Raw genomic sequence first — 26,245 nt, 5'->3', positions numbered from 1 at the left:
TATTTGTAAATCTTTGGATTAGTACTAGAAAAGCCCAGTATTAGCAGTAAGCCTATTTCTGTTCAAGATGGGTATGCAAGGCATGCAGACAAGTTAAAAAAAATACAAAATACATTCTAATGGTCTATAACTCTTTCCATCACCTACAATATTTAAACCATCCCCATTTGTAGTGACCATTTCCATCCATGCTCCTCATCTCCTATTATTCATTCTACTAAATATATTGAAACTTTTTGTCCATATTCAGGAATACTAAGTACAAAATACTAAGAACAAAACTTCTATGATCATTTAATTAAAAACAATACAAAGACAGTATATTTTCTATTCATACTTTGCTTTATTTCTTTTAGTCCTCAAAAATATGATTATTTCATTGAGTGCTTAGAGTAAATATAAATGGCATTATGAAAGCTTGATATTAAATACAACATTGTAGAAAAAAATCTAAGATGAAAAGAGGTTTTTTTGGTAAAACTGAACATTAATCTGGGAAAATGTAACAGTTTACTAACTAAAATAATCTTTCTATCATATCAAAAACTTTTAATTGATATTCTTTATCTTACATAACAATCTTTAATTTGAGATTCCCAAGGCGATACCTTGCTTGAACTTGGGGAGAATAGACAGATTGAATGATTACATCTGAAATCTAGATCTGATTATCCAAAAGTATATTCTAAAATCAAAATTTAAAAAAAATAGGTGGAGGAACAGAGATTTATAGAAATTTAAGTGAAATAGTTTTTGTCTTTCAGATAGATGATGGTAAAATTGAACTCAATCATATTTTTAAGAGAGATGCTTACAGAACAATATCAAAATGCAAAAAAAAATTAGCAAGTTGTAAATAAGAGTGATTCATAATTACAGAGATTCTTGCTCATGAAATATTTATTATTAAAGAGGTGAACAGGCATTCACACACATCTTCCAAAGTACCTTGCATATAGTATGATACTATACAATATCAGTTGAATGAAATGAATAAATAGATTAAAAGGAAAGTCTAAAGAAATATTGAATAATCCAAAAGCTATCAAAATTTTTGTTAAGCACTTGCAGGGGAAATAAAGAATAAAATATAGTCCCTGAACTCACTTAGAGCTTAAGGAATGTACATACATTATATACATTTATACATATATGTTATATACATGTCATTATTACACTTTAAGTGCATATAAAAGTATGAAGCATTATAAGAATAAGAGAAAATTATTTCCAAAGAGGGAGGGGACTAGAGAAAATTTAATTATGTAAGATTTGAGCTGGATTTGAATGATGATTAGGATATTAAAATGTCAAGTAAAGATTGCTAACTGCATGTCCTTCTGTTCACAAACAAGTGGGCCATGGTTCACTTTTTTATTATCTGATGTGATTTTTTTTTCCTGAGAATGCTTAGGTAGATTTTTTCATCTGGTTTATAGTAGGATAAGGGAATGACAGCTAATGTTCAGATGACTCTATTTCTGATATCTATTTACATTTTCAAATATAATTTCTACTTTTAAAATTTTCCCATTTCTGTTAAAGACATCATGGTTCATCCATCCATTCATGCCTGAAGCACAAATACTAATTTTTAGAATTTTAGACTTGAAAAGGACTTCAGTGACTATCTAGTTTCACCCATACCTGAAAAGAATCCCCTTTATGATAAGGTATAATAGAGTTTTTGTTGGAAGTTCTATAATTAAAAAGTACCCTTCCCCTTCCCCCTAGAATCCCCAGATATGGAAAACTTCACTTGTAGATAGGTCCAATTATTATAAAAACTTTCTATATACAGAGTATTATGCTTTTTTCTTTACACTTTCTTTCCATTGTTCCTAGCTCTGTCCTCTGGGTAAAATATATGTATCAATCTTTCAAATACTTGATAAATACCATATCTCTATTAAGTCTTCTCTTCTCAAGGCTAAACACCCCAAATTCATCCAACAAATTTTCATATGGAATGAATCTGAGTCATTTCCCTATCCTGGCTGACTGCCTTTGAATACTCTTCTCTACATGGGCTCAGAGCTCAGTGAACTCTTCATTTTCTATCAGCTGTACTTTCTGGATTCTGCTCTACCATCATCATCCTATCCTTGCTTGCTCCTTCTTCCTGCCTGCACAGAAAAAAAAAACATATTACTAGGGAACTCATCCTTATGAAAATTGCTTCAGCTTTGGTTCTCACACTTTATCAGAAACTCACTAGTCTTCATCCCTCTGACTGGAGGCCTGGGGGTAGAGCAAAGACACCTCCTAAAGATCCCATATAAAGAATACTCAGAAGTCCATTGAGGTCATTTCATTTCCCATCAGATCCACTTTTTGGATTACATTCTGCCATGAAGCCTCTCTCTACACAGGATACTTTCTTCCAACCCTACTCTCCTTTTTAGCTTCCTTTTGTATGTTGTCTTCCCCCATTAGATTGTAAACTCTTTAAGGGCAGAAACTAACTTCATTTATATTGTACCTCCAATGCCTAGCACACTTTCAAGAATATAACAGAAATTTAATAAATATTTATAGCTCTGCTTTATTGTGTGTGGTACCTAGAACTAAACATGACAATCAATATATTTTATTACTAATATCAAATGCAGGGGACTATTATGCCCTTAATCTTAGTCTTTCTTAAGGTAGCCTAAGAGCTCATTGCCTTTCCAAATTACCATATCACATTGTGAGTTCATACCAAATTTTCATCCACTAAAAATCACCTGATGTTTTTTCCCAGATAAATTGCTAACTAACCATACCTCTTCTATCTGTTATACCTGAATGTGCATTTTTTAAACTGAAGTGTGAGATTTTGTACTTACTCCTATTTTATGTCATCTCATCCAATAGATCCTTCCAATCCCTTAATAGAGTTGATCAGTAGCCATGTTATACTGATTTAACCCAACATATTTCTTATATTGATACTATTTCTATTTTTTCTGATATATTATTTGGAGGCCTTTAGAATACTTCTAGAATCCCAAATGGTTTTCCATTTCACTATCTAACCCATTCTATTTTTAAAAATGAGTTTTTTTTAATTTTCAAAATAAATAATATTCAATATTTCATATTCACCCTTGCAAAGCTTTGTGTTCCAAACTTTTCTCCCTCCCATCCCCTCTCTCCCTCCTCTAAGCAGCAAATAATCCAATCTAGGATAAACATGAGAAATTCTTCAAAACATATTTCCTCATTTATCAAGCTGCACAAGAAAAGATCAAAAAAGATCAAAAGAGAAAAAATCATAAAGATAAAAAAGGAAAAAAAAACAGCAAGCAAACAACAACAAAAAGATGAAAATATTATGTTGTAATCTACATTTAGTCCCTACAGTTCTCCTTCTGGATGCAGAGAGTGCTCTCTATCACAAGTCTGTTGGAATTGGCCTAAATCACTTTATTGTTGAACAGAGCCAAATATCTGACCCATTCTATAACAACTCAGAGTATTTTTTCCCAAATCATTGATCTAATCTCATCTTTCTCCCTGCTCAAAAACCTTTAGTGACTTCATGTTTCCTAAAAAACAAAATCCTTAGTCTCATTTCTAGGCATTCTACATCTAGTTATCTACTCTGCCACCTTTGACTTAGTTATCTTGACAAACCCTTCTATGCTCTAGCCAAATTATATCACTTATCTTCTCTCAGCTATTTCCTATACCTTTCAGACGTTTGGCTATATTTTTTTAACATACACATAAAATCCCAATTTTCTATCTAAATTTAAAAAATTCAAGAATTTACCTATACAAAAAATTCCCATTTCTATCTAAATTTCAAGAAACATTTGCCTTTCCCTGATTCTCCTAACCTGAAGTGATTTCTTGTCTTCTTAACAGTCTATACATCTCTCATGAAGTTATATTGAATTTATTTAAATAAGTTCTTTGAAAGGAAAAGTACAGCCTTTTTCATTTTTAAATGTCCAGTATGATCTAGCATGGTGCCTTTTACAAAATATGGACACAATCCATTATTATTTTAAAAAATTATCCAATTACAAGTACTGAGTACAGTACTTCTAGCAAGTGCTTTTGTTTTTTCTACCACATATTTTAGTTTATGCCCTATTTTTGTTCTGTGTATGTAGGAAGACACATGTAGTGAGGTAGGCTAATAATGTTTCATTCCTGAAAATATGAAAAACAATTATAGATTAGTTTCTTTTCCCTGAAGATGCAAACAAGCAACTCCTTCCACTTGCCTTCCAGAGAACTACTCCTGAGAGATGCTCTTTTGTTTTCCCCAAATGACTTGGCTTTCACTCTTTATTTCCTGGCTTCTTGTCTATCAGACTCAAGAACTACCTTCATCCTCTACTTTGTGCTTAATAATATTGGCAAATTAACAGTATTTTAAAAATACAAGAAAATTTAAACTTTTAACTTCTGAATCCATTGAGTCTCCATATTTTCCCATGCTTTCCAAATTAGACAATGAAACGACCACCTGTTAACTACTAACAATGCTCTCATGCCTTTTTAAAAGTAATTTCTCCATAATCCTGGAGACAATAGTTGTGTGAACATCGAGGGCATGAGAAGCCAAAGGCAGCAAACTGACAATAAAATTTGTGCTTAATAAGGATGTGAATAATCTGATTCCCTAATTCCACATAATTATTTAATCTCAAAGGGATGAAATCAACCCAAATGCATGTTTTAAGAAACCTAAACTACAGTGGTTAAATTTAGTCCTAAGTTCAGAAAGATTTCACACAGCATGCATAACACTCTTAAAATATTTTATAGAGCATCAAATATGAAACATGCCAATCATCATTTCAAAAAGCATAGTCCAATTTGATATCATATGAATGAATCAGATTTTATGGCTTCCAAATGAAAAGGAATATATTAAAACAGAATGAATTCTATCCAAAGTAATGAATGGTTATTAACCATATTGACTTACCAACAGATAATTTTTGGCATTAAAAGTGCTTAAAACAGTGAGTTTTAAGTAAGACCACCCAAGAAAATTAAAAAAAAAATAGTTTCTAAAATAAGTATTGCTTTAAATATAAATGGTAAATATTTTAAAAATTAAAGATGGGTCAGGAAAGAAAATTTGGTTTTAATTCCATTTCTGGCAATCTGATAAAGTGTGTTATGGGTTGGTTGGATAGGGTGATCCATATCACGAGTTTCATGATTTGTAAATTACTATTAAAGTTCATGCTTACCAAACAAGTTTGTGACAAACTAAATGGTCCTGACATTTTGAAACTTGTATTGACATTAAATATGTCAGCTGCCAAATATGTAGCCTGCGGGACGTAGATGGCCCAGGACACTCCTGACTACACCCAGATTAGATTAAAATAATTAGAAAATACTTTACAAAATAAATAAAAGTAAAATAAAGCACAGATAACATTACATTTTAAAACTAAGTCAATAGGCAGCCTACAAAGATCCTCATCTACAAAATAGTAGTTCACATTTCTATTTGAGTTATCTACTATGAAATCCATGGCTGGATTCAAGGGAAATTGAGTACATTGAGACAGAAGCAATAAGTGAGTGCTCCAGTGCTTCATGCCATGGAGTTGACTCTGAGTTCTTAGTTATGTCAGCAGAATGAAAGCATGTATTTGGTGATACCAATATGGAAAAACATTAAGGATGACCCAGAAAATGTGTAATGTCTACCTAATCTGCAGTATACCTAAATTATTGACAAAGACATGAGACTTTTGGTCATGACAATTCATAAAATGGAATTTTGCAATACTTAAATAACCATGGTTAGAGTTCAAAGAATACAGAAACAGATGATTATCAGAGAGTTTTTTCCTATCTCCTTGGTCTTCAATGAGAAATGATTCTAAGTCCATCAAAGAAATGTGTCTCTCTTTTCTACTAAAAATCTAAGAATTAACTAATTTTATAACATTGTTTAACACTTCTGTTGCTTAAACTAAAGGCTTTTAGGTTGGCTATTATTAAATACACGCATATTCCCCATGCCTTTCAAACTAGATAATGAAATTAGACCTGTTAATTGCTAACTATGGTCTCATGTCTTTTAAAAGTAATTTTGGCTTTATCTCACCAACATAAACATAGATATGTGTAGAGAAGCTTAACTTTAAGAAAGGGAATACTCACTGATTAGTTGAAAAAATATTTTTGTAAAAGGGTGATAATTTGAAGATGCCTCCTTGATTATAAACCTGAGTAGTCAAAAGAATGACGGTTTCCCTGACAGAGACAGGGAAGTAAGGAGGGGATGGTGTGTCTTTAAGTGAAAAGACAAGGAAGTTGACTTGTTGAGGAAACTGAATCCTCTGACAGAGGAGAGAAGATGATGAGATGTGTCAAAGGAGAGTAATTACAACAGTCCCTGCCACATAGGCTACTTTTTTGCCTCTAAAAGGCAAGGGAGCTAATCCTGACATCTGATTGGTCCAATGGATTAAGGCTTGAAATTTTAGGGCTATCTGGCTTGTTTTTGTCAAGAAATCAATTTGGTCAGCAAAGTAGAATATGGTGACTTGTATGGTGGTACAAGATTTACCAAATCTAAAACATCTCTAACCTCTCTTTCTCTACTCTTGTTTTCAAGAACTTAATCAAGATGAAATCTACATCAAGGACTCAATCCTTAGTTCCCTAGGCCAACTAAATCTTGAGGACAGGGCCCTTTTCTTTGGACAAATTGGGGAGTGAGGTTAGGGATATCTTCAAACTAGCCTGCATGGCACGGACTAAGATACACAATGCTCCTACTATAAGAAGGTATATGTGTATACTTAGATTGTGATATTTATGTTATTAAATAGATTGGGAATGAACATAAATTTTAGAATCTAAAATATTGGCTACCTTATTTCTTGAGTGGGCTGTATACTGAGTGGCAAATAAACTTTATTAAAAAAACAGCCTGTTTAAGACACCCCTTTCCTTCCTTCCTTCCTCCCTCCTTTCCTTCCTTCTTCCTTCCTTTTTTCCCTCTTTCTTCCCTCCCTCCCTTCCTTCCTTTCTTCTTTCCTTCCTTCTTTCCTTCTTCCTTCCTCCCTTGCTTCTTTCCTCCTTCTTTTCTTCCTTCCTTCCTTCCTTCATTCCTCCCTTCCCTCCTTCCTCCCTCGCTCCCTCCCTATTTCCCTTCCTTTCTTCTTTCCTTCCTTCCTTCTCTGAACATGCATTGAATCTACTCAGTAAAATATAAGCTCTTTGTTAGGTTTTTGTCTTATTGATTTCAGAGCCCACCATATGTTTGGAACACAGAGGTCACTTAATAAATGTTTGACGCATTGAAATGAATGAAAAGAAGAAATAGATAAGGAATTTATGAAATATCACTTTTGTCAGGCATGGAGGTTTGGGAGAATAGAGAGAAAGCATTTCAAATATCTGCACATCTTTTGAAATTTACTTTCTATGTTGGAGGGGATGTGGGAAAACTGGGACACTGATGCATTGTTGGTGGAGTTGTGAATGGATCCAACCATTCTGGAGAGCAATCTGGAATTATGACCAAAAAGTTATCAAACTGTGCATACCCTTTGATCCAGCAGTGCTACTACTGGGCTTATATCCCAAAGAAATACTAAAGAAGGGAAAGGGACCTGTATGTGCCAAAATGTTTTTGTAGTGGCTAGAATGGAAAATGGATGGATGCCCATCAATTGGAAAATGGTTGTGTAAATTATGGTATATGAATGTTATGGAATATTATTGTTCTGTAAGAAATGACCAGCAGGATGAATACAGAGAGTCTTGGAGAGACTTACATCAACTGATGCTGAGTGAAATGAGCAGAACTAGGAGATCATTATACACTTCAACAATGATACTGTACGAGGATGTATTCTGATGAAAGTGGATATCTTCAACATAGAGAAGAGCTAATCCAATTCCAATTGATCAATGATGGACAGAATCAGCTACACCCAGAGAAGGAACACTGGGAAATGAGTGTAAACTATTAGCATTTTTTGGTTTTTTTGTTTTTCTCCCCAGGTTATTTTTACCTTCCGAATCCAATTCTTCTTTTGCAACAACAACAACAACAACAACAACAACAACAACAACAACAACAACAAAATTTGGTTCTGCACCTAGGATATACTATAACATATTTAATATGTATGGGAATGCCTGCCATCTAGGGGAGGGGGTGGAGGGAAGGAGGGGAAAAATTCGGAACAGAAAGGAGTACAAGGGATAATGTTGTAAAAAATTACCTATACATATGTACTGTCAAAAAATTGTATAATTATAAAATTAATTTAAAAAGACAAAAAAAAGAAATTAACTTTCTATCAAAAGGTGAGAAGCTAAGTAACTCCTTATTTTATTGAAAATATTATCCTTTAAAATATTCAGCAAGACACAGAGGAACTCCTTTTAGATCTTATTTTGATCACAGTAATTTAACTGGTTGTTGAAGTAGAAATTGTCAGAAATTTGGGAAAAATTATCACAACACTTTAATGTTTATGATAGAGGAAAAACCCTGGTGACATGAACTGAAATATATTTTGCATTTGAAGAGAATATGTTTCAAATGGTTTTGAGAAGCAATGGTAGGCTGTCATAATCTAGTACTTTACAAATGGGAAATCAAAGTCATTAGAGGCAAAATAATGTTCCTAAGGAAAAAAAAATCAGAATATAGAAAGAAAAAGAATTATAATGAAAAGTAAATGAAGGAAGAAAATGTGAATCCAAAGGAAATTCATTGGTCAACTTAGATATGAAGATGAGACAATGTATAAAGGATAGAAATAAGGGAAGGTAATTCAAGGGAAAAAAGGATAGGAACATATTTTTATCTTATAGTAATGACACATAAAGAGTTTGTCTATTTCAGTACAACGTTTTCAAAGTTTCTCATCCTATTTTGTAGTCAATATAGAGAAATACAGACTAGAAAAGAGTATAGTTAGACTGATTTATAACTATACGATATTATAGTTATGTTGAATTCACAATTTCCAAAACTTTAATGACTGGACCCAAAAAGTAGTCATTTGTCATTTTATGCCAATAAGTATGTGGGAAAAAATTAAATTCATTGTAAAGCTGATGATCTTTGGCATTTCAGCTGAGAAATCCAGGATCTGATTTTGGCTTTGTTCAGATTTGACCAAGTGAATCTAACTTTGACCTTAACAATTTTATTAATGATTTCAATGAAGTTATACATAAAAATGCATCACAAATGTTACAAAATTAGAAGTGATAACTAATCTTTTAGATTCAGAATCTAAAAATATTTTTGTTTTCTATTTGAAGGCAGTGTGGAGAGCAGATGAGATTTGGTTTATCTGCCTCAGAAGTCAGAATTAGGACCAATGGTTTGAAGAGGAAGATTTCAATTCAAAACAAAGGGGGGAGGAAAGATTCCTAACAATTATAGATACCCCCAAATGAAATAGGCTATCTTGGGAGGTAGTAAGTTCTCAGTCAATTGAAGTATTTATATTAAAAGCTTTTTGATCATTATTAGTAATGTTGAAGGCATTATTAATAGTACAAAGGTTGAATCATCATGTAAACTCTGCACTCTTCAGATTCTGTGAGGATCCTGCATCTGTGATAATTATTAGCCAGCCTGACATATATTATTACTAGATTGACTAATTCTGAGGCCATTTGTGAAGTTCCTCTGAAGCACATAAAATCTGGGTTGTATTCTAGTCTCTAACATTAACTTTTCTATGTATCTCATTTTTCTAATCTTAAATATCAGGGGATTAGAATAGGTGTTCCCAATGGTAGTTATAACTATATCGCTCCAATATAGTCTTTCTTATTTTGCTTTGTCACATTTGATGTTCAACCCATGCAATCTCCTACCCCCACCTCACCAATTTGACTCCAGGTAGCATCACATAGTTCACCAGAAATTCCCAGCAGACTTAGACTTAGAATCTCTGACAAGTGTTCTGATAAATTCCATAACATTCTGGCCTTAGACTGCTCACCTCAGGCTTTTACACATATATCTTTATAAGCATACAAATCAACTTCAGTCCACAGATGGTAGCAGATGATTGACATTTCCCACTTTGAGAATAAATCACAGACCTATACAGTGTGGCTATCATTTAGAAAATCAGAGTTTTTCTTTAAGCAGGGACCATGACCTCACAGAATATTTTCTCAATTGGCACTACCAACAAGCCATAAGCAAAACAGAGACAATTGCCCTCCAGTGAGTGAGCGACTTTTCAAGAAATTGCTAAGAACCTTATGTGCGTAGGATGACGCTGGTCCAAAGTCTCATTTCAATGGATTTGTTTTTCCTAAGCATTGCATTTAAGATGAACTGACATGGAAAATTAAAAGGAAATACTTACTTAAAGATTTTCTGTGTTCAGGTTTTTGTTCTTTTATTTCTCTATCAAAATGATCCAGCAGTTCTGTACTAGAGGATCTCTGGATTTTGAACAACTCCAAATTTTTTGATGTACAGCTCTGATCCTTTGGCTGGATTGAAAACAAAACAAAACCAAACTTCTTAGATCTGGTATAGATAGCTTTTGTCTATTTCAGCACAGCATTTGTCAGGGTTTCTCATCCTATTTTTGTAAGAAATAGGCTAAATATGTTTGATGGAAAAAATAGAGTTAATATAACATTATGTTCTTTGGCATTTCATTTTAATTTAACAAAGAAAATTTCAGATGAGAAAATGTGTGGGGCAAGAGTCCAATTACTTATCCATATCTGAATTTATTAGATGTTATTTTGTTTATCATGCTATATAAGGGTGATAAATATCTAATTTATTTTAAAGTTTTTTCTTTTCATGACAACCCAAACTGAGCAAGATTTAAAGCAAATAAATCTTAGTAAAATTTTACAAAAAGTATTTAATTTCCCTTATAATTGCCCTATAAATGTTTATAATATGCTTTTTTCCACCCTCTTTCAAAATTTTGTAGAAATGAGCATCTTGTCAAAAAATTTTGCTTCAGTGGAAAATCAATTTATTTCGTAGGAATCACCCTTCTAAACCGAAAGCTAGATTTGGCTGGGTAATTAAAAATAGTTTTCTTGAAATATGACACGCTTACTTTCAAAAGAAAAAAAAAATAAGGCTCAATAGGAAAATAATAGTAATCAATTACAAAGGAATATTATTTGCTAGGGCTATTTTTGCAAATAGGCACTATGAAAATGCATAAAGGACTCAATATATTAATATTTCTATTTGAGAATATATGTTATAGGCCACATAAACTGAAAATGTAAAAGTTCATTAGTTATTAAGCGCTTGTGTGCTTTTTACAACCAACAGTAAACCAATGTTCTTGTTATTCTAGAGAAATGAATTGCACAATTCTTTTTTAAAGGGAAGAATAAAATGACATTTAGTCCCATAGTACTTTCTGCTGGACCTATTTTCCCCCCTCTGGAATGCATAAGCTCAAAATAAATTAATATCTGTCAATCTACATCAGCTATTTAAATGTATGTGGTTTATATCCCTAAGCAAGGAGGTTTAAATGACTATTTTAATTAATAAAGGTAACAGCCAAAACAAATACATACCAATCTGTCAATTGCATTTTTGATTGCATGGAACCAATCCAATATGATGAAGTCGATATCTGACTGAAGAAGGAATTCATTTCCTGATACTGTTGTGATCTACAGGAAAAATTGACAGGTAAGTAAGCCAAATAAGATAGATCTTTTACACTTCTTTTTTTTTTTTTTAAATGTGATTTATTTTTTTCAATATAGACATTTTTATAAACTGAAATGCTTTTGTGGTAATTATTTCTCTGGGAACAAGGTTAGGACCATTTTGAACCACTTTCTATAAACCATTTGCTTATGTCATAACAACTACATTATTATATCAATAATAAGAACTATTAACTGAGCTCTCTTGAAACAGCATCTTTCTAACACAAGCAGCAACATACCAGAAAGTTCAAAAGAAAGAAGAGGGTTCCTTAAACACAGCCTAAAAAGAAATCAATGCACCTGAGTGCATCAGGATTCATCCTGAGGTTTCTGACTCTTTAATTATCTTTTTCAAATCTAATATTTTCCTGCTTGATTTCACTTTACTGAGGATTCCAAAACAAATTTTTTACCAGAGAGATTAATGTAAACTTTTCCAAAAAAGGTGGTCAAATGAACAACATCTGCTATTTCTAGTTCCTTTATCATTTGGGAAATACTAGGCAACTAAAAAAGGAACCAATTACCAAGGAAGGAAGTTCAATAGAAGAAAATTCATTAATATTTTGACCCTCACATAGGGGAGATTTATCAAGTGAACATTCATTTTCCTGATAGTCAGCTCTATTGTGTTCTTGGATATTTCCAGTGTGAAAATATGCATTCCTTCATCACACTAAATTTCCCGTTTCCATCCAACCATATCCCTTTGTCTCATATTTGTGGTCAGAAGCACCAGGTTCTTACAAAGTGAGAAATATCCTTGCTTTCACACATAAAGGACTATTTAGAAAAGAACCCAATTATAGTAGATATGCAAACATTCCATTAGGACATCAGATTGAAATGTGAAGCTATTTTCTTCATGATATCAGCTTTGGACTTCCTCACTAAAAACAACCCTCTGCATATCATGTTTCCACTGATGTCACAAAACAAGTAAAGATTGACAGCTTTTGAGTTATGACTTTTGAAAATATTTTAGGAAGATCTAGTCATCTTTTCATTTTTTAAAAGGCTAAACATGAAAATGTAGTATTGGTCCTCATCATCACAAACTGTATTCTAATGTAAATGTGAATCTACCCATCGTTCAAATAATCATCAGTGACCCAAATAACTCATGCCACACAGCTCTACAATTAATGAGACAAATCTCAACTACAATAATCTCCTAGTCCTTTAGATGACTTCAAGTTTCTTTGATATTATTAAAAAGATAAAAACAAACTTCTTTTGTGTCATCTTCCTTCATGATGTGACCAACCCTGCATAGATTGGAATTGCCTTTCAAAGCAGTGCTCTTCAATGAAGAAAAAAACACCTCCTTTATGAAATGCAATTGTAACAAAGAAGGATTTGGTGAGAAGGCACTTATTTTCCCATACTTGAATTTAAAAATATTACTGGGACTAAATTTTCTCTCTCCCTTTCTTTATTTCTCCTCTCAAAGGAATATAGGTTAGGGATGACCCGAAGAAACTGAATTCTATCTTTTATATCTCATCTGCAAGACAGTGAAACTGAAGGCTGTCCAATAATCTGAATTGACATAATAATGTCCCTCCCCTAAGGTGAGTTTAAAGGAGTCTCTTAATAAAGCAGAGACACAAAATAATTTAATTTAAAATGAGGCAATTGCTAACCAGTGACAGGCAGGTAAACAGTGGGATAAACAGAACAATGCTTAATTAGTCATATAACAGACTTTTAACATTGACTTTTAAAAATAAATTTCCACTAATATATTTTGGATATATGAATGAATTCTGTAACATCACAATTTATTAATATGCATATGAATAAATAAATTAGACTAAATATAATGTAACATCCCATCTACTACATCTCAGACACTATAAATGGATCACTATTGATTTTTTTTCAAAAGAATAACATTTGCAAAATAGAAGTAACAAACATAAATAGCCTTATTGGGCTCTGAAGGTTTCGGAAAGATACAATGAGGTTTAGAATTCAGTCTGCTAATATTCAAAACCTTTATAAAATGCAAGTAATTTATCAATGCATTAGTATTTCTGTTGCATGCTATGCAGAGAGTATCTTTTACTGCTAACACAACCAAAAGCAAATTGCATTTGTAAGTTCCTTTGTCTGAATATATTACTTTAATAATCATACATAATCAGTGATTTATGAATAAATTTTTTAAAAGATAGAAGAGAGAATTGGGTGAATGAGCTTCATTCAAAACATACTGTCAGTGAACAGTTCAAATCCCTCCCTTTCTTTCTTCATACTAATCTTCAGAGTAACTAGACAGTTTCAAGAAGACTGCTACTGCTCTCTACAGTTTAAATGCATCCACTTCTTAATTGCAGTCAATAATTGACTTTGTTCTGCTCCATTCCAGTCATTCAGAGGAAAGCATTTCAAAGGCTTTGGCTGCAAATCCCATTTAATGTGCAGGTTTCCTAACACTCTTATATATTACCTCTTTAAGATTTCTGATAAATAGTTCTTGGAAGTGTTTGCTAAACCATATTTGCACATTGAACAATCGAATTTTCAACACCCTTGAGAAAAGATATCAATAAAGCATGCCAGCTTTGACTAAACCTTATGATTGAACAATTTATGATTACCACCTAAACATATATATATTATATATATGTGTGTGTGTGTGTGTGTGTGTGTATATATATATATATGTATATATATATATATATATACATATATATATATATATATACATTTTAAAATAGGCTTAAATGATTCAATGCTAACTCTACTAATACATGCTCTCTATATTAGGTTTTGCTGAAATAACCATAGGAACTTGGAAAAAAATGAAAGAAGAATTTACAGTAAACACAAAGGTCTCTAGTAAGAGCTGCCAGTTACTATTTTGCTTAGTCTTCTAGTTTCGATAAATGCCTTTTGAAATCCCTCCTCTCCACTAAATCATAGTTGGAGATATATATCCTGTGACAAGTAAGCTGTCCTAATGAAGTGCCAGTATTGTCAATAATACATATGTCTAAGTAATGGCAATCCCCTGGAATTGTCTAAAGTAATGTGCTCAAACTTTTTCAGGAAATAAGAATCCATTCGAATACCTGCTGGCAATACATTCGTGCTCAAAAAATTTCAGATATGTTCCCTGAGTAGCAATCCAATTCTTTAAGACTTTTGTATCTAATATTAATTTAACAATGTTATTCTTTTGTTCAATGAAGTTGGACTCATTTTCTTGTTGAGATTCCTTTGAGCATGAAAGTGAGAGAACCAAATCAAACCGAAGACATATCTGGTCCAAAATTATGGTTTGGCTTTTCATTATGTAAAGCCTGTCTTATTAATAATCTAAGTTAAGATAGGACAATTTGGCTTTAATAAGGTTGGTTTTGCTAATTATAACTATTTTCCGCATTTAAAATGTAGCCATTTTTTGATTCTCTATAGAGGAAATGAAACTCATCTTTTGAGCTCCACCCCTAGTTGGCTTAAAGTGGGTGTTAAAAGATTGTTTATAATTGTAGTTCGATTTTTATCTAGAAGCCTCAGCATCTATTTCAACAATAAGGTTTCATTGTGTTATCTTATATGAAGTTTATATGAAAAATAATACTGGAATATGACAGTTTATACTTTTCTAAATTTTTCCTTATCTCACATGCCAGAATAAAAAACATTTAAGAGAAAACTTATAATTAACCCATAACCATAAACACTGTAAATATATCATGCTTTCTTTACACACTAAACTGTATTTATCTTCAATAAGGTCACAAAAGAAAGTAGAAGAAATTCGAATAGAAAGGATATGCCATTGACAATTGACTAGATTATACCTACTTTTAGATGGGACTACCCTTCCCAAACTTAACAGATCCATTAGTCAAATAATAGCTTATCATGTGCAAACCCTACAGACAGGTCCTCCAAATAGGTAGGGCAACAAGCCACTAGCTGTTAGGTGTGACTGACACTGAGGAGATCATTCAGGACAGACTCATAAGTTTCTCAAAACCAAGAAAATCATGCCCAAATACAATAAATTATTTAAGTTTAGTTTGTAAGGAAATAAAAAGAGCATACACATATGATATTATAAAGTTTTCAAAGCACATTACACATATTGCTTCATTCACAACTCTTGAAGCAGGTAATGAAAAAATGAGCATTCACATAGTCTCCATGAGGAAACTGAGGAACAAAGAGTGTAAGGGATTTTCCAGAGTCATGTGACAAGAAAGTGGAGTCAGGAATTGAGTCCAAGTCTTATGATTTTAAATCTATTATTTTATTGTCACTGCTTTATCATTAGCATAAACTTATTTGACACCGAGTACATGTAAAGCAGCTGGGTGTGTACATCCAGAGGATGTATATATCCTTGTTTGAAACATGAAATATGTGTATTTAAAAACAGATGACAAACTAATGTAGCATAAGATTTTAATCATTTGGTAGATCAAATAGGGAAATGGGGTGGAGGAGAAAGTGAAAGAGAGGGGAGGGAAGAAAAAGAGAGATGAAGAAACAGAGATACAGAGAAACAGAAAGACACAATGAGAGACAGACAGAGAGAAAGAGACGGGAGACAAAGAGAGAGGATATCAGTATAGAGGCTTGGTATACTGTCCTTTATCTTTGGTGTTATAACAAAAGTAACAAAGCAGGTCATTTTAAAATAATTTCTTTAGGATCTCAAAACATACTTTAATCTTATTAACATTTTTGAGCATAAAATATCTATAAAAGAAAGGAAATTAGGGCATAATGGAAGTCAGTGTCAATAATAATAATAATAAACAGGAACAATAAATTTATATGAAAATGAGATTTGTAATGGACTTTCCTCACAAGAATTCTAAGATAGACACTGCAAGTACTATCCCACTTCACAGATGAGAAAACTGAGATTTATGCAAATTAACTTTAACCAAGCCGTGATCATTTAAAAATATGTGGCAACATTTTGAGATTTTAAAGATCCTGACAAAGTTCAGCGAGATGGTCTGGGTGATACAGCACTGAAAGACTTGTGAATTCAAGAGCTACCTGAGACACTTATTAGCTATGTAACCCTGGCCAACTCACTTAATATCTCTCAGATTCTATTTTCTCTTTTGTAAAACAAACATTTAAAACTCAATGTTTTTAAGATGCCTTTCACCTCTAAATCTCAGATCTTGTATATAATTATATTGTAGAATGGCTGGTGATCTGCACTTCTGATGAGAATGTCTTTTCTGAGTGTCCCCCCCATCAATGAATTGAAAAGGGAGAGGGTGGAAGAGATAGAAAAGCAGATATGGAGAGAGAGAGACAGAGACTGAGAGAGAGAGAGAGAGAGAGAGAGAGAGAGAGAGAGAGAGAGAGAGAGAGAGAGAGAGAGAGAATTATAGGATTTAGTTACATTTTTTGTCATCTTACATCATAAATTGCACACATGATATAGGTGATCAAATGAGGGTTGTCATGGTTATACTAATAGTTAAATTACTTAGTGGGCTCAAAGGTATTTATGGTTACCAAAGAAATGAATTTATAAAGGCTGCATATCTGTCTTAAATTACAGTCTGGCATTAATACCTCCTAACATTTTTTCTGACCAATAGAGCAAAGTTATCATAAAAGTAAGGGTGAAATATCAGTTTGGAGGAAAAGGTCTTCAACTTGTCTTTCCAAAAATGTTACTTGTTAAAACATTTTGTGAGAAAGTATTTGCCTTGTGTTCCCAATGTTGCTAGATGTTAAGTAAATATATGCTAATTGCAAAAAAAGAGGTTGTTTTGGCAACTCTCTTATTAAAATGCATTTGTAACCCCCATCTGTCATGAAAGTTTTGAAAAGTTTGTTTACTTTGGATAGCAGCCTTATCCAGGGTTACCCTAGCAAACAATGATAGCAGTCTTCAGAAGTTGTGTGAGGAACAAGCCACTGGGGAACCATTTTTGTTTTAATTGGCACACACAAACACTTTTCTGGTCTGTCAAGAAGATCAAGCTAATATGCATGGAGGGTGTTATATTCTGAGCTTTGGGGAGCAGTAAAGCTCCCTTTATTTAAGTAATTTAAATGATAGACTGCAAAAACTTTGCAAGTCAGAAAAATGTTTTATCCTTTCTTAGGGAATATTTGTTTTAAGCAACAGAAAATGTTCTACATATCTAAAGATGTTGAACCTTATGTTATAATCACTCGGCTTCTTCTGACTCTGTGAAATGTTACTAAATCGACTCACTGCTAAATAAAGCAGACAAGCCAGTGCTCCCGCCTTTCTACAACTCCCTCTGTCTTCACAAATCCAAATCTATTAATTTCCAGATGATTATTAGCTAAATTTTCAATGTGTCTGAATATGACTCATTTGCTTATACATCAATTGGAGACCTGGATAGTAGTACCATATTAAAATAACCTGATCACATAAGAAATTTGTTGTTTAATAGAAAATAAACAACTTCTTAGGTTACACATATTGTAGGCCTCAAATGATTTCTAAATCTTAAAGTTTAAGGTCAAATTTTCAAGGACCAATGCTTTCTTATGTGAAATTGAGCCATATCTTTGGAAACTAGACAATGTAATCTCTACATTCTCACAATAAAAGACTTGATTTGTATAATAGAAATCTTTGTTTTAAAAATTCACAGTGTTACAAAAAAGGAGAAAAATACTCATATTATCTAACCTTTTAAACTTTTTGATAAAAAATAATGAACAACCCATTTTCTCTCTTTGCTCCCTCCAAAGAATATAGAATTAAAGGACCATAAATATAGAGTTAGAAGTTAGAAGTCACATAACTCAAACCACTTGTTTTACATATAAGAAAACTCATGTCCAGATGCTATCAACTAGATAGAGCAGGTGTTGGAAGTGGGGTTTGAACAGGAGTTCAATGAACCTCTCAGCATATCAAACTAAATAACAAGTGATCAAACTGTAGATTGGAATTAATTTATCCTGGTTCAATAATTGTAAAGTCTAAAATAACAATTATTTAAGTATATTCAATGTTCCATGAAATCCAAAACATGTATACATTCCATTCAGAATTCATTAAACAATTTTCAGAGAACAAATTCAGCAGTTTGACAATAAATTGTTTCTTTTGTTTGTAATGCTAAAAATAAATACTACTGGAAAAAATAGTTGACAGAAGTCTTTGATGGCTGAAGGCATCAAATTATTTCTATTTACAGTTAATTTTTAAACCTAGAGGGGAAGTTTGCTCTAGATAAACTAATCATCACAGAATTTCTATTCTGAAATACCCTAAAGCCATGTGTCACTAAAACATTTTGAGTAGCTTATTCTAAATCATTTTAGCCACAGGACTATAGCTGCTCAGTCAATGGTGTTAGAACATATGCTGTCAACTTGACCTACCACCATCTTAAAATGAAGAGAAATTTGACAATTCAAGTCAACATAGAGACTCTTTAATAACCTGTATACTTTTAGATGTTTGATTATGACTTTTGTGCCAGTAACATGCATAGTTGCCACATTATCTATAAACATGTTTAGCAAATGATTTTCAATTTGAAAAAAAAAAAACTCATTGTTAACTAGTCTAGTATGTACATACACCTAAACTTCAGTGTGTACAAGTAGATACTGCATTTTGTACAATATTCATAGTTCATAAAACTATTACTTTATGTCAATATCAAGCCCCATTCTCTTCTTTCTCACCATATTATTTTATATTTACAGTATATATAGCTTCTATTTATATATATGTATATGTTATATCTTCTGAGCAGAATGTAAAGCTCTTGAGGCAATGACAGTATTTGTATCCTTAGTTCCTAACACATTGCTTAAAGATTCATATTGAATGAAGTCCTTGCAAATAGGACAAAATGTAGAAGGACTTCAGATAAAAAACAAAGAGCAATATACACATCTTAATGAGAACTTTAGTCTGATTACATTCTAATGCATGTAAAAATTATTTTTTTTCCTTTTTGCAAATAACACGTATGGAACTTCTCTCTATCCTTCTTCCCCCTCATCTTCTTCATTCCCACCTCTTCAGTTGAAAAACAATTATAAAAACATACACCAACAAAACAAATTTCAATATTAGCCATGGCCAAAAACATGACTCATTTCCACAGATGTGGATAGCATGTTTAATCATGTCCTCTGGAATGTGCTCATGACATTAATTAGTAATATTAATTTTAAAAATTGTCTTTACAATATTATTATTACATTAATTGTTCTCCTGGTTCTGTTCAATTCACTTTGCATCAGCCCATATGTTACCTTGGGTTTCCTTGAAATTACTCCTTTCATTATTCTTAAGTTACAGTAACATGGCTTTACATTTATATAGCAAAATTTAATTAGTTACTTTTCAACTGATGGGAATCAGATTAATTTTCATATCATTATTACTACAGAATAACAACCATCATAACAATAACAAAAGCAACAACAACGTGTTATATCATTTTTGATTATGTCTGACTCTTCAGGACATCTTTTGGGGGACTTCTTTGAAAAAGATACTGCAGTGATTTGTCATTTCCTTCACCAGCTGATTTTTATATAGGAGGAAACTGAGGCAAACAGAGTTAAGTGACTTGCCCACAATCACACAGCTAGTGAGTTACTAAAACTGGATTTAAACTCAGGTGTTCCCAATTTGAGGTCTTATATTCTATTCACTGAGCCATCTAGCTGCCCTAATAGAGTACCACTAGAAATATTTTTGTGTGTATATGTATGTATCATGATAGGATTAGGTATCTGGTGCAGCAGATGAATGGTTAGGCCTAGAGTTAGGAAGACTCATCTTCCTGAGTTCAAATTTAGTCTCAGACACTGACTACCTGTGAACCTGATCAAGTCACCTGTTTGCCTCAGTTTATCCATCAGGAGAAGGAAATGACAAATCACTCCAGTATCTTTGCCAAGAAAACCCCAAATGGGGTCATGAAGAATTGGACATGACTGAAACACTCAACAATAACAACAACAAAATCATAGTATCGTTGGATCAAAGTGTGTAGCCATGTTTGTTTTTTAATTTTGGACATAGTTTATAATTATAATAATTTGAATGTAGTTCATGTTATGATTACAAAAGTATTTATATAAAATCTCTTCAATGCCAGAGAATGTGCAAGTGTTTATAAATAACTCATTTGATCTTCAAAAACCCTGGGTGATAGGTGCTATTATAATTCTCAAATTATGGCAAAGGACAATAAGGTGAGCAGAGATTGAATAACTCATTCAAGGTTATATTACTGGTAAATATTTGAGGTCATATTTTAATTCAATTCTTCCTGACTCCAAGTTCAATATCCTATACACAATACTACTTAACTACTCTAATAGAGTCCTATTAGAAATACTTTTATATATAGATATATTTAGGGTATCAAACATCAAAAAGCATTTGGTTTTGTCTTTATTTTCTGGACACAGTTCCATATAGCTTTCCAAAATAGCCAGAGCAATTCATACTAACAAGTGTATTAATATTTTCCCTTCCCATCCCCACTGCACCAGCTTCTTCAATATTTGTAATTTTCCTTCTTTTCTTTGCCAATTTAATGGTTGTAAGATTCTATTTCAGATTTACTTTAATTTGAATTTCTGTAATTATCAGTGCTTTAAAATATTTTGATATTGTGTGATTTATCATTTTAAAATAAATTTATCCTACATCTTAGAAATTAAACCTTCCTTTATCAGAGAAAGAATATAAAAGTTTTTCTTTAATAATTTCTTTCTAAAATTAATTGCATAGTTTTTATACAAATTTCATTATGCAATCAAAATTGGTAATTTTATTTTCCATGATCCTCTTTATCCTATGTTTGCTCATTAACATTTCTTTTATCTATAGATCTGATAGATGATTTCTCTTTTGCTTGTCTGTTTATGAATTGACTTTTTAAATAATTAGTCACATATCTATTTGGGACTTATTTTAGTATGTGGCATAAAATGTTGTCCTAAACCTAACATTTGATAGAACATTTTCCAGTTTTCCCAGAAGTTTTTGTAGAGCTATTACTTTTCACTCCATTAGCTGGGGATGTTTGATTTAATCAAACATCAGGCTGTTGTGTTCATTCACTTTTAAAGGTTGTATACTTAAAGTGTTCCATTGATCAACCTTTATTTTTTTTAACCAGTACCAAATAATGTGATACTTAATGCTTTATAGTATAGTTTGAGGTCTGGTACTTATCATTTCTTCCCATGATTTTCCTGTAAATTCTTGATTTTTTTGTTTCTTCAAGAGAATTTATCTTTTTCTCTAGCTTAGCTCCCTAAAATAATCATTTGGTAATTCTAGAAGATAATAAAATATGTAAATTAACTTTGGAAGCATTTTCATTTTTATTATTTTGCCTTAGTCAACCCATAAGCAATTAATATTTTTTCACTTATTTATATCTGTTTTTATCTCCATAAAAGTTTTGTAGTCATAGTCTTATTATTCATATGTATATCTTAGAAGATAGTTGCAGAATTATTTTAGATATTTTTAGTTATTCAGATTGAATTTCTCTTTTTTTCATTTTGTGGTTAATGTATAGAAATGCTGGTGGTTTATTTGGATTTTTGATGATTAATCTTTTTAATTTAATTATTATTCACCTAATCTTAGTTAACTAAACTAATTTTGTTTCCTTTATCTTGTGTATGTTCTATAATTTTTTTCTTGTCATACAAATATCACTTCCATTTCTAGTAGGATACAAAATTATAATGGTGATTGATTTCATTGGGAAGTCCTACATATTTATTACCATTACATATCATGGCAAATTTTAGGTAGTTATCATACCAGGGAAAGGAAAGTCTATTTATTTTTATGCTTTTCAGTATTTCCCCCTTTTAAAAACAGAAATAGATGTTTTTTTACACTCATACAACCATATGAGCTTTTTGTTCTTGTTTTGTTATTAATATGGTTAGCTATATTTTCAGTTTTCTTGATATTAAACCAAAGCTGCATTCCTAGTATAAATATTTCCCCCCCTCCCCAGGCTGGGGTTAAGTGACTTGCCCAGGGTCACACAGCTAGGAAGTGTTAAGTGTCTAGACCAAATTTGAACTCGGGTCCTCCTGAATTCAAGGCTGGTGCTCTATCCACTGCGCCACCTAGCTGCCCCCATTCCTGGTATAAATCTAACCTTGCTACAATTTGTAACCTTTTTGATATGTTGCTATAGTTTGCTTATTAATATATCATTAACATTTTGCATCAATATTCAATAAGGATATTAATGTAAAGTGTTTTTCCACTTTGATTCTTCATAATATCATAGAAGGAATTTAGTTGGCTTCCCTTTTTTCCTGTTTTTTCAATCAGCTCATGTAATGACAGAATTAATTGATTGATAGAATTTATTTATAAATATATCATATTTAGAGAAAATTTTCTCCTTTGATAATTATTTATGACACACAAATTCCTTTCATGATATCGTATTGTTTATTTTCTATTTCTTATTTTGTTTAACTGGGAATTGTATATTTTGGCAAATATTCATTTGTATGTCACTCCATTTTGTTCAGAGGATAATATGAGGGATTCTATGAAATACTGGTTTGAAATAAAGGTTTATAATGTTTATGGAGTATTTAATTTATGAACCAGTCACAAAAGGAAATGAAGTTGAATGAATAAAAAAATTAATAAGCACTTACTACATGCCAAGTACTGAGCTAAGCAAGAGAGATACAAATTCAAAAGCAAAATAGTATCTGCCTTCAAGGGGCTTATAGTCTAATGAGGGAGACAAAGGAAAATGATGTTCAAGGAGAGGAATTTTGGTTACTGGGGTGGTGATTGGACTAGAGTGGAATAGTTATATCCAGGAATAATGCAGAGTAGATTTCACTTTAATTCCTAGTTTTAGAATTGGTAGGGATATAGGGTGAAAAAATACTGGGAGGAGTGAGGTAGCCAAAGTCAGGAGTAAGATGAAGCATGATTGGGACTTTTCCTGAAATAATGGTTGAAATAAGTTAGATAGTGTAAGATCACTGAAGACAGACTATTTTGTTTATTTTTTGTATGTTCATGTTTCAGCACAATGCATTGCATATGGTGGATATTTAATAAATGTTTGCTAAGCTACATTGAAATAAACTAGCATGACTTATTTTTGATAATGCCATTCTGGTTATTAATGATCAGTGATTCCTTTTATAAATACAAAGATTTCTGTGTGTATCACAAAGGAGGAGGAATTATAAGTTTCAGTTCTTACTTCCATTTTAATTACCTTTATGATTTCTGTTTCTACCACAGTTGCTGTGGGTTTGCTAACACAGTTAAGCACTTTGGTCAGGACACTGGCTAATGTGTCATACCAGATCTCACTATCTGATTTCAGTACCTCAGTCTAGTTGTCTGTCCTTTGAAATCAGAAAACTTATTGCTTTATGTACATCCTGGGAGTGAAATGCCACCTTCCCAGGTTGGTAATGTCATATTATGCCCTAAAAACAATATTTTTAGATTTATAAGACATTAAAGAAGAGAACTTTAAGAAAATTATGGATCCTTAATTGCCCCTTAAGGTCTAAAAAAGAGATTGAGTTTCCTATAAGCTAGGTAACAATTGAACATGGATGTCATCAGAGATCTTGAAGCCAAGGGAAACTTATACAACTTAGTGATTGGGATGAGTCTGAAAATTAACAACTTTCCTAGGGGTGGAACATAGGCTGTCTTTGTGTGACCTTTTCTGCCTCTTTCTTTTTTCAGTATCAAAGATGGCAAACAAGATTATTCACTACTTTACTTTTCTCATTGTAAAGAATAAGAAAAAGGAGTTATAATTCAATAAAAATAATAAGTGATGAAATCTGCCTATTTAAAAAAAAAGTCAGGACTTTTAAGTGTTTTTACTCCTCCTTAGCGATAGATAGATAGATAGATAGATAGATAGATAGATAGATAGATATTAGATGCTTCAAATACAAGAGTTTTAGACAGAACCAAATGGAGATATTTTGATTGAAGATCTTTATAGCCTAAAAAACATTTGTTGAAGGCAACTATCTACTTTGGCTATACTAGAAAAGAAAGGTCATCTCTATAGATCTAGTATCTGAGAGTTACAACTGTCACAGAAATGTTTCCAATATTAATAGAGAACAGATTATAGCTAAAAGATGTGTAAATCAAATTTCCTCTCCTTTATCTTTAAAAATATTTCTTGTAGAAATATCACTTGTACATCACTTATGGAAACTTTTGTTTCTGAATTGAATGATTAAAAGTAAATATTATGTATCTTCGAGTTTGCAGATTTAAGATTTTCCCTGCCCTAGAGGAGAGCTTTATATTTTCTTCAGTTGGAGTTTTGTTTTCTGTGTTCAGAAGTCTTGAGAAATTTTCTTGCATTATTTCTTGCATTATACTGTTCAATTTTTTTGACTTGTTATACATTTCTGGGAGGCTTATGTTGTCTTTATGAATCCTATTTTTGAGATCAATATGTATTACTTGAATAGAGAGCATGTTTTCTTTTGATGCTATTGATTTTTTTGTTCCTCTTCCTGTTCTTTCCTTCTTTTGTATGTTTGCATTACTAATCAGCAGTGTTTTTTAATGAGACTTGCCATTGAGAATTCAAATTTTTCTAGCAATTATTTCTGCTGATATCATTATGAAAGCTATAATGCTTTCATAATTTATGATTATATTTATGATTCCATATTCTCCTCAAAATTCACAGTGTCCTCAATCCCACCTTGTTTGAATTTTCCCTCTTTGTTTTGTAGCTTTTATTCTTAGAGGCCTGAATTCATTTAGTAGCTCTGAAGGCTATATTTCCTTTTGCTGTTAAAGTTTTCTTTGTTGGCGTAGCTGATTATACTAGAGGTCTTCAACTTTTCTTTCTCTTGAGATGTTTGATTATTTCAGTTCTCTCCTATAACCCCTCCCCCGATACCTCCCTCACTTATTTTTCCTTATTGCTCATTTTATGTCTCTCTACCCTTTGATGAATTTTGTCAGGTGTTGGACCTAAAAGCATCTTAACTTTCTCTTAGCAGGGACAGTTTGTGGTTAACAGCCTAGTTTGCTGACCTATGTGATTTTCTGGGGCAGACCTGGTCTCAGTGGATACCTTGCCTCAGGTTAAGTGAAGTGCCATACAGTTTACCACACATGATGTCCAACCCTGGTTTTTCTATCAGTTTTCTGACTTGACAACACAGAATGCTGCCATTCTGGTAGTATTGTAAACTAGGATTATTTCTCTTGTTTGAAATTGACTCTCTGAGAATCTAGGAAGAAGGGTGAGGTGGGTTATTTTGTTGAACTTTATTTCAAGCCCAGACATGTTTCCCATCATTTACCCTTTATTTCTCTATTCTTATGCAGAGATCTTTTCCACTATAGAATGGTAACATGGTTCTGGCAAATTTTAGCAAATTTCTCAGATTGGAGCTTAGATCCCCATGGCACTGGAGAGATGGAAAGGGGAAAAAAAGTCTAAGATAGATATGTTCAACATGCCAAAAGATTCTCATTCCCCTTTACTCATCTTTCTAAATTTGCTATTTAAGTTGAGGAAATCGCCGGAAATTTGTAAAACTTAGAACC

General features: G+C 32.3%; 1 protein-coding gene across 3 annotated transcripts in view; it reads right to left on the bottom strand.

Moving 5' to 3' along the window:
• ARHGAP15 (Rho GTPase activating protein 15) overlaps positions 1–26,245 on the bottom strand; it is an 818,431-nt gene that overhangs the window by 416,316 nt on the left and 375,870 nt on the right. For all 3 annotated transcript variants that reach the window (XM_074302035.1, XM_074302034.1, XM_074302036.1), the window contains exons 7-8: positions 11,527–11,625; positions 10,329–10,458 (exon numbers count right to left, since the gene is read on the bottom strand). In XM_074302035.1, coding sequence (XP_074158136.1) covers positions 10,329–10,458; positions 11,527–11,625 — 229 coding nt within the window. The remainder of the gene's footprint in view (positions 1–10,328; positions 10,459–11,526; positions 11,626–26,245) is intronic.

The sequence above is a fragment of the Sminthopsis crassicaudata genome, chromosome 3 (assembly GCF_048593235.1).
Source record: "Sminthopsis crassicaudata isolate SCR6 chromosome 3, ASM4859323v1, whole genome shotgun sequence".
Lineage (NCBI taxonomy): Eukaryota > Metazoa > Chordata > Mammalia > Dasyuromorphia > Dasyuridae > Sminthopsis > Sminthopsis crassicaudata.
The sequence above is the reverse complement of the archived record's forward strand: the minus strand, read 5'-3'. Positions and strand labels throughout refer to the sequence as shown.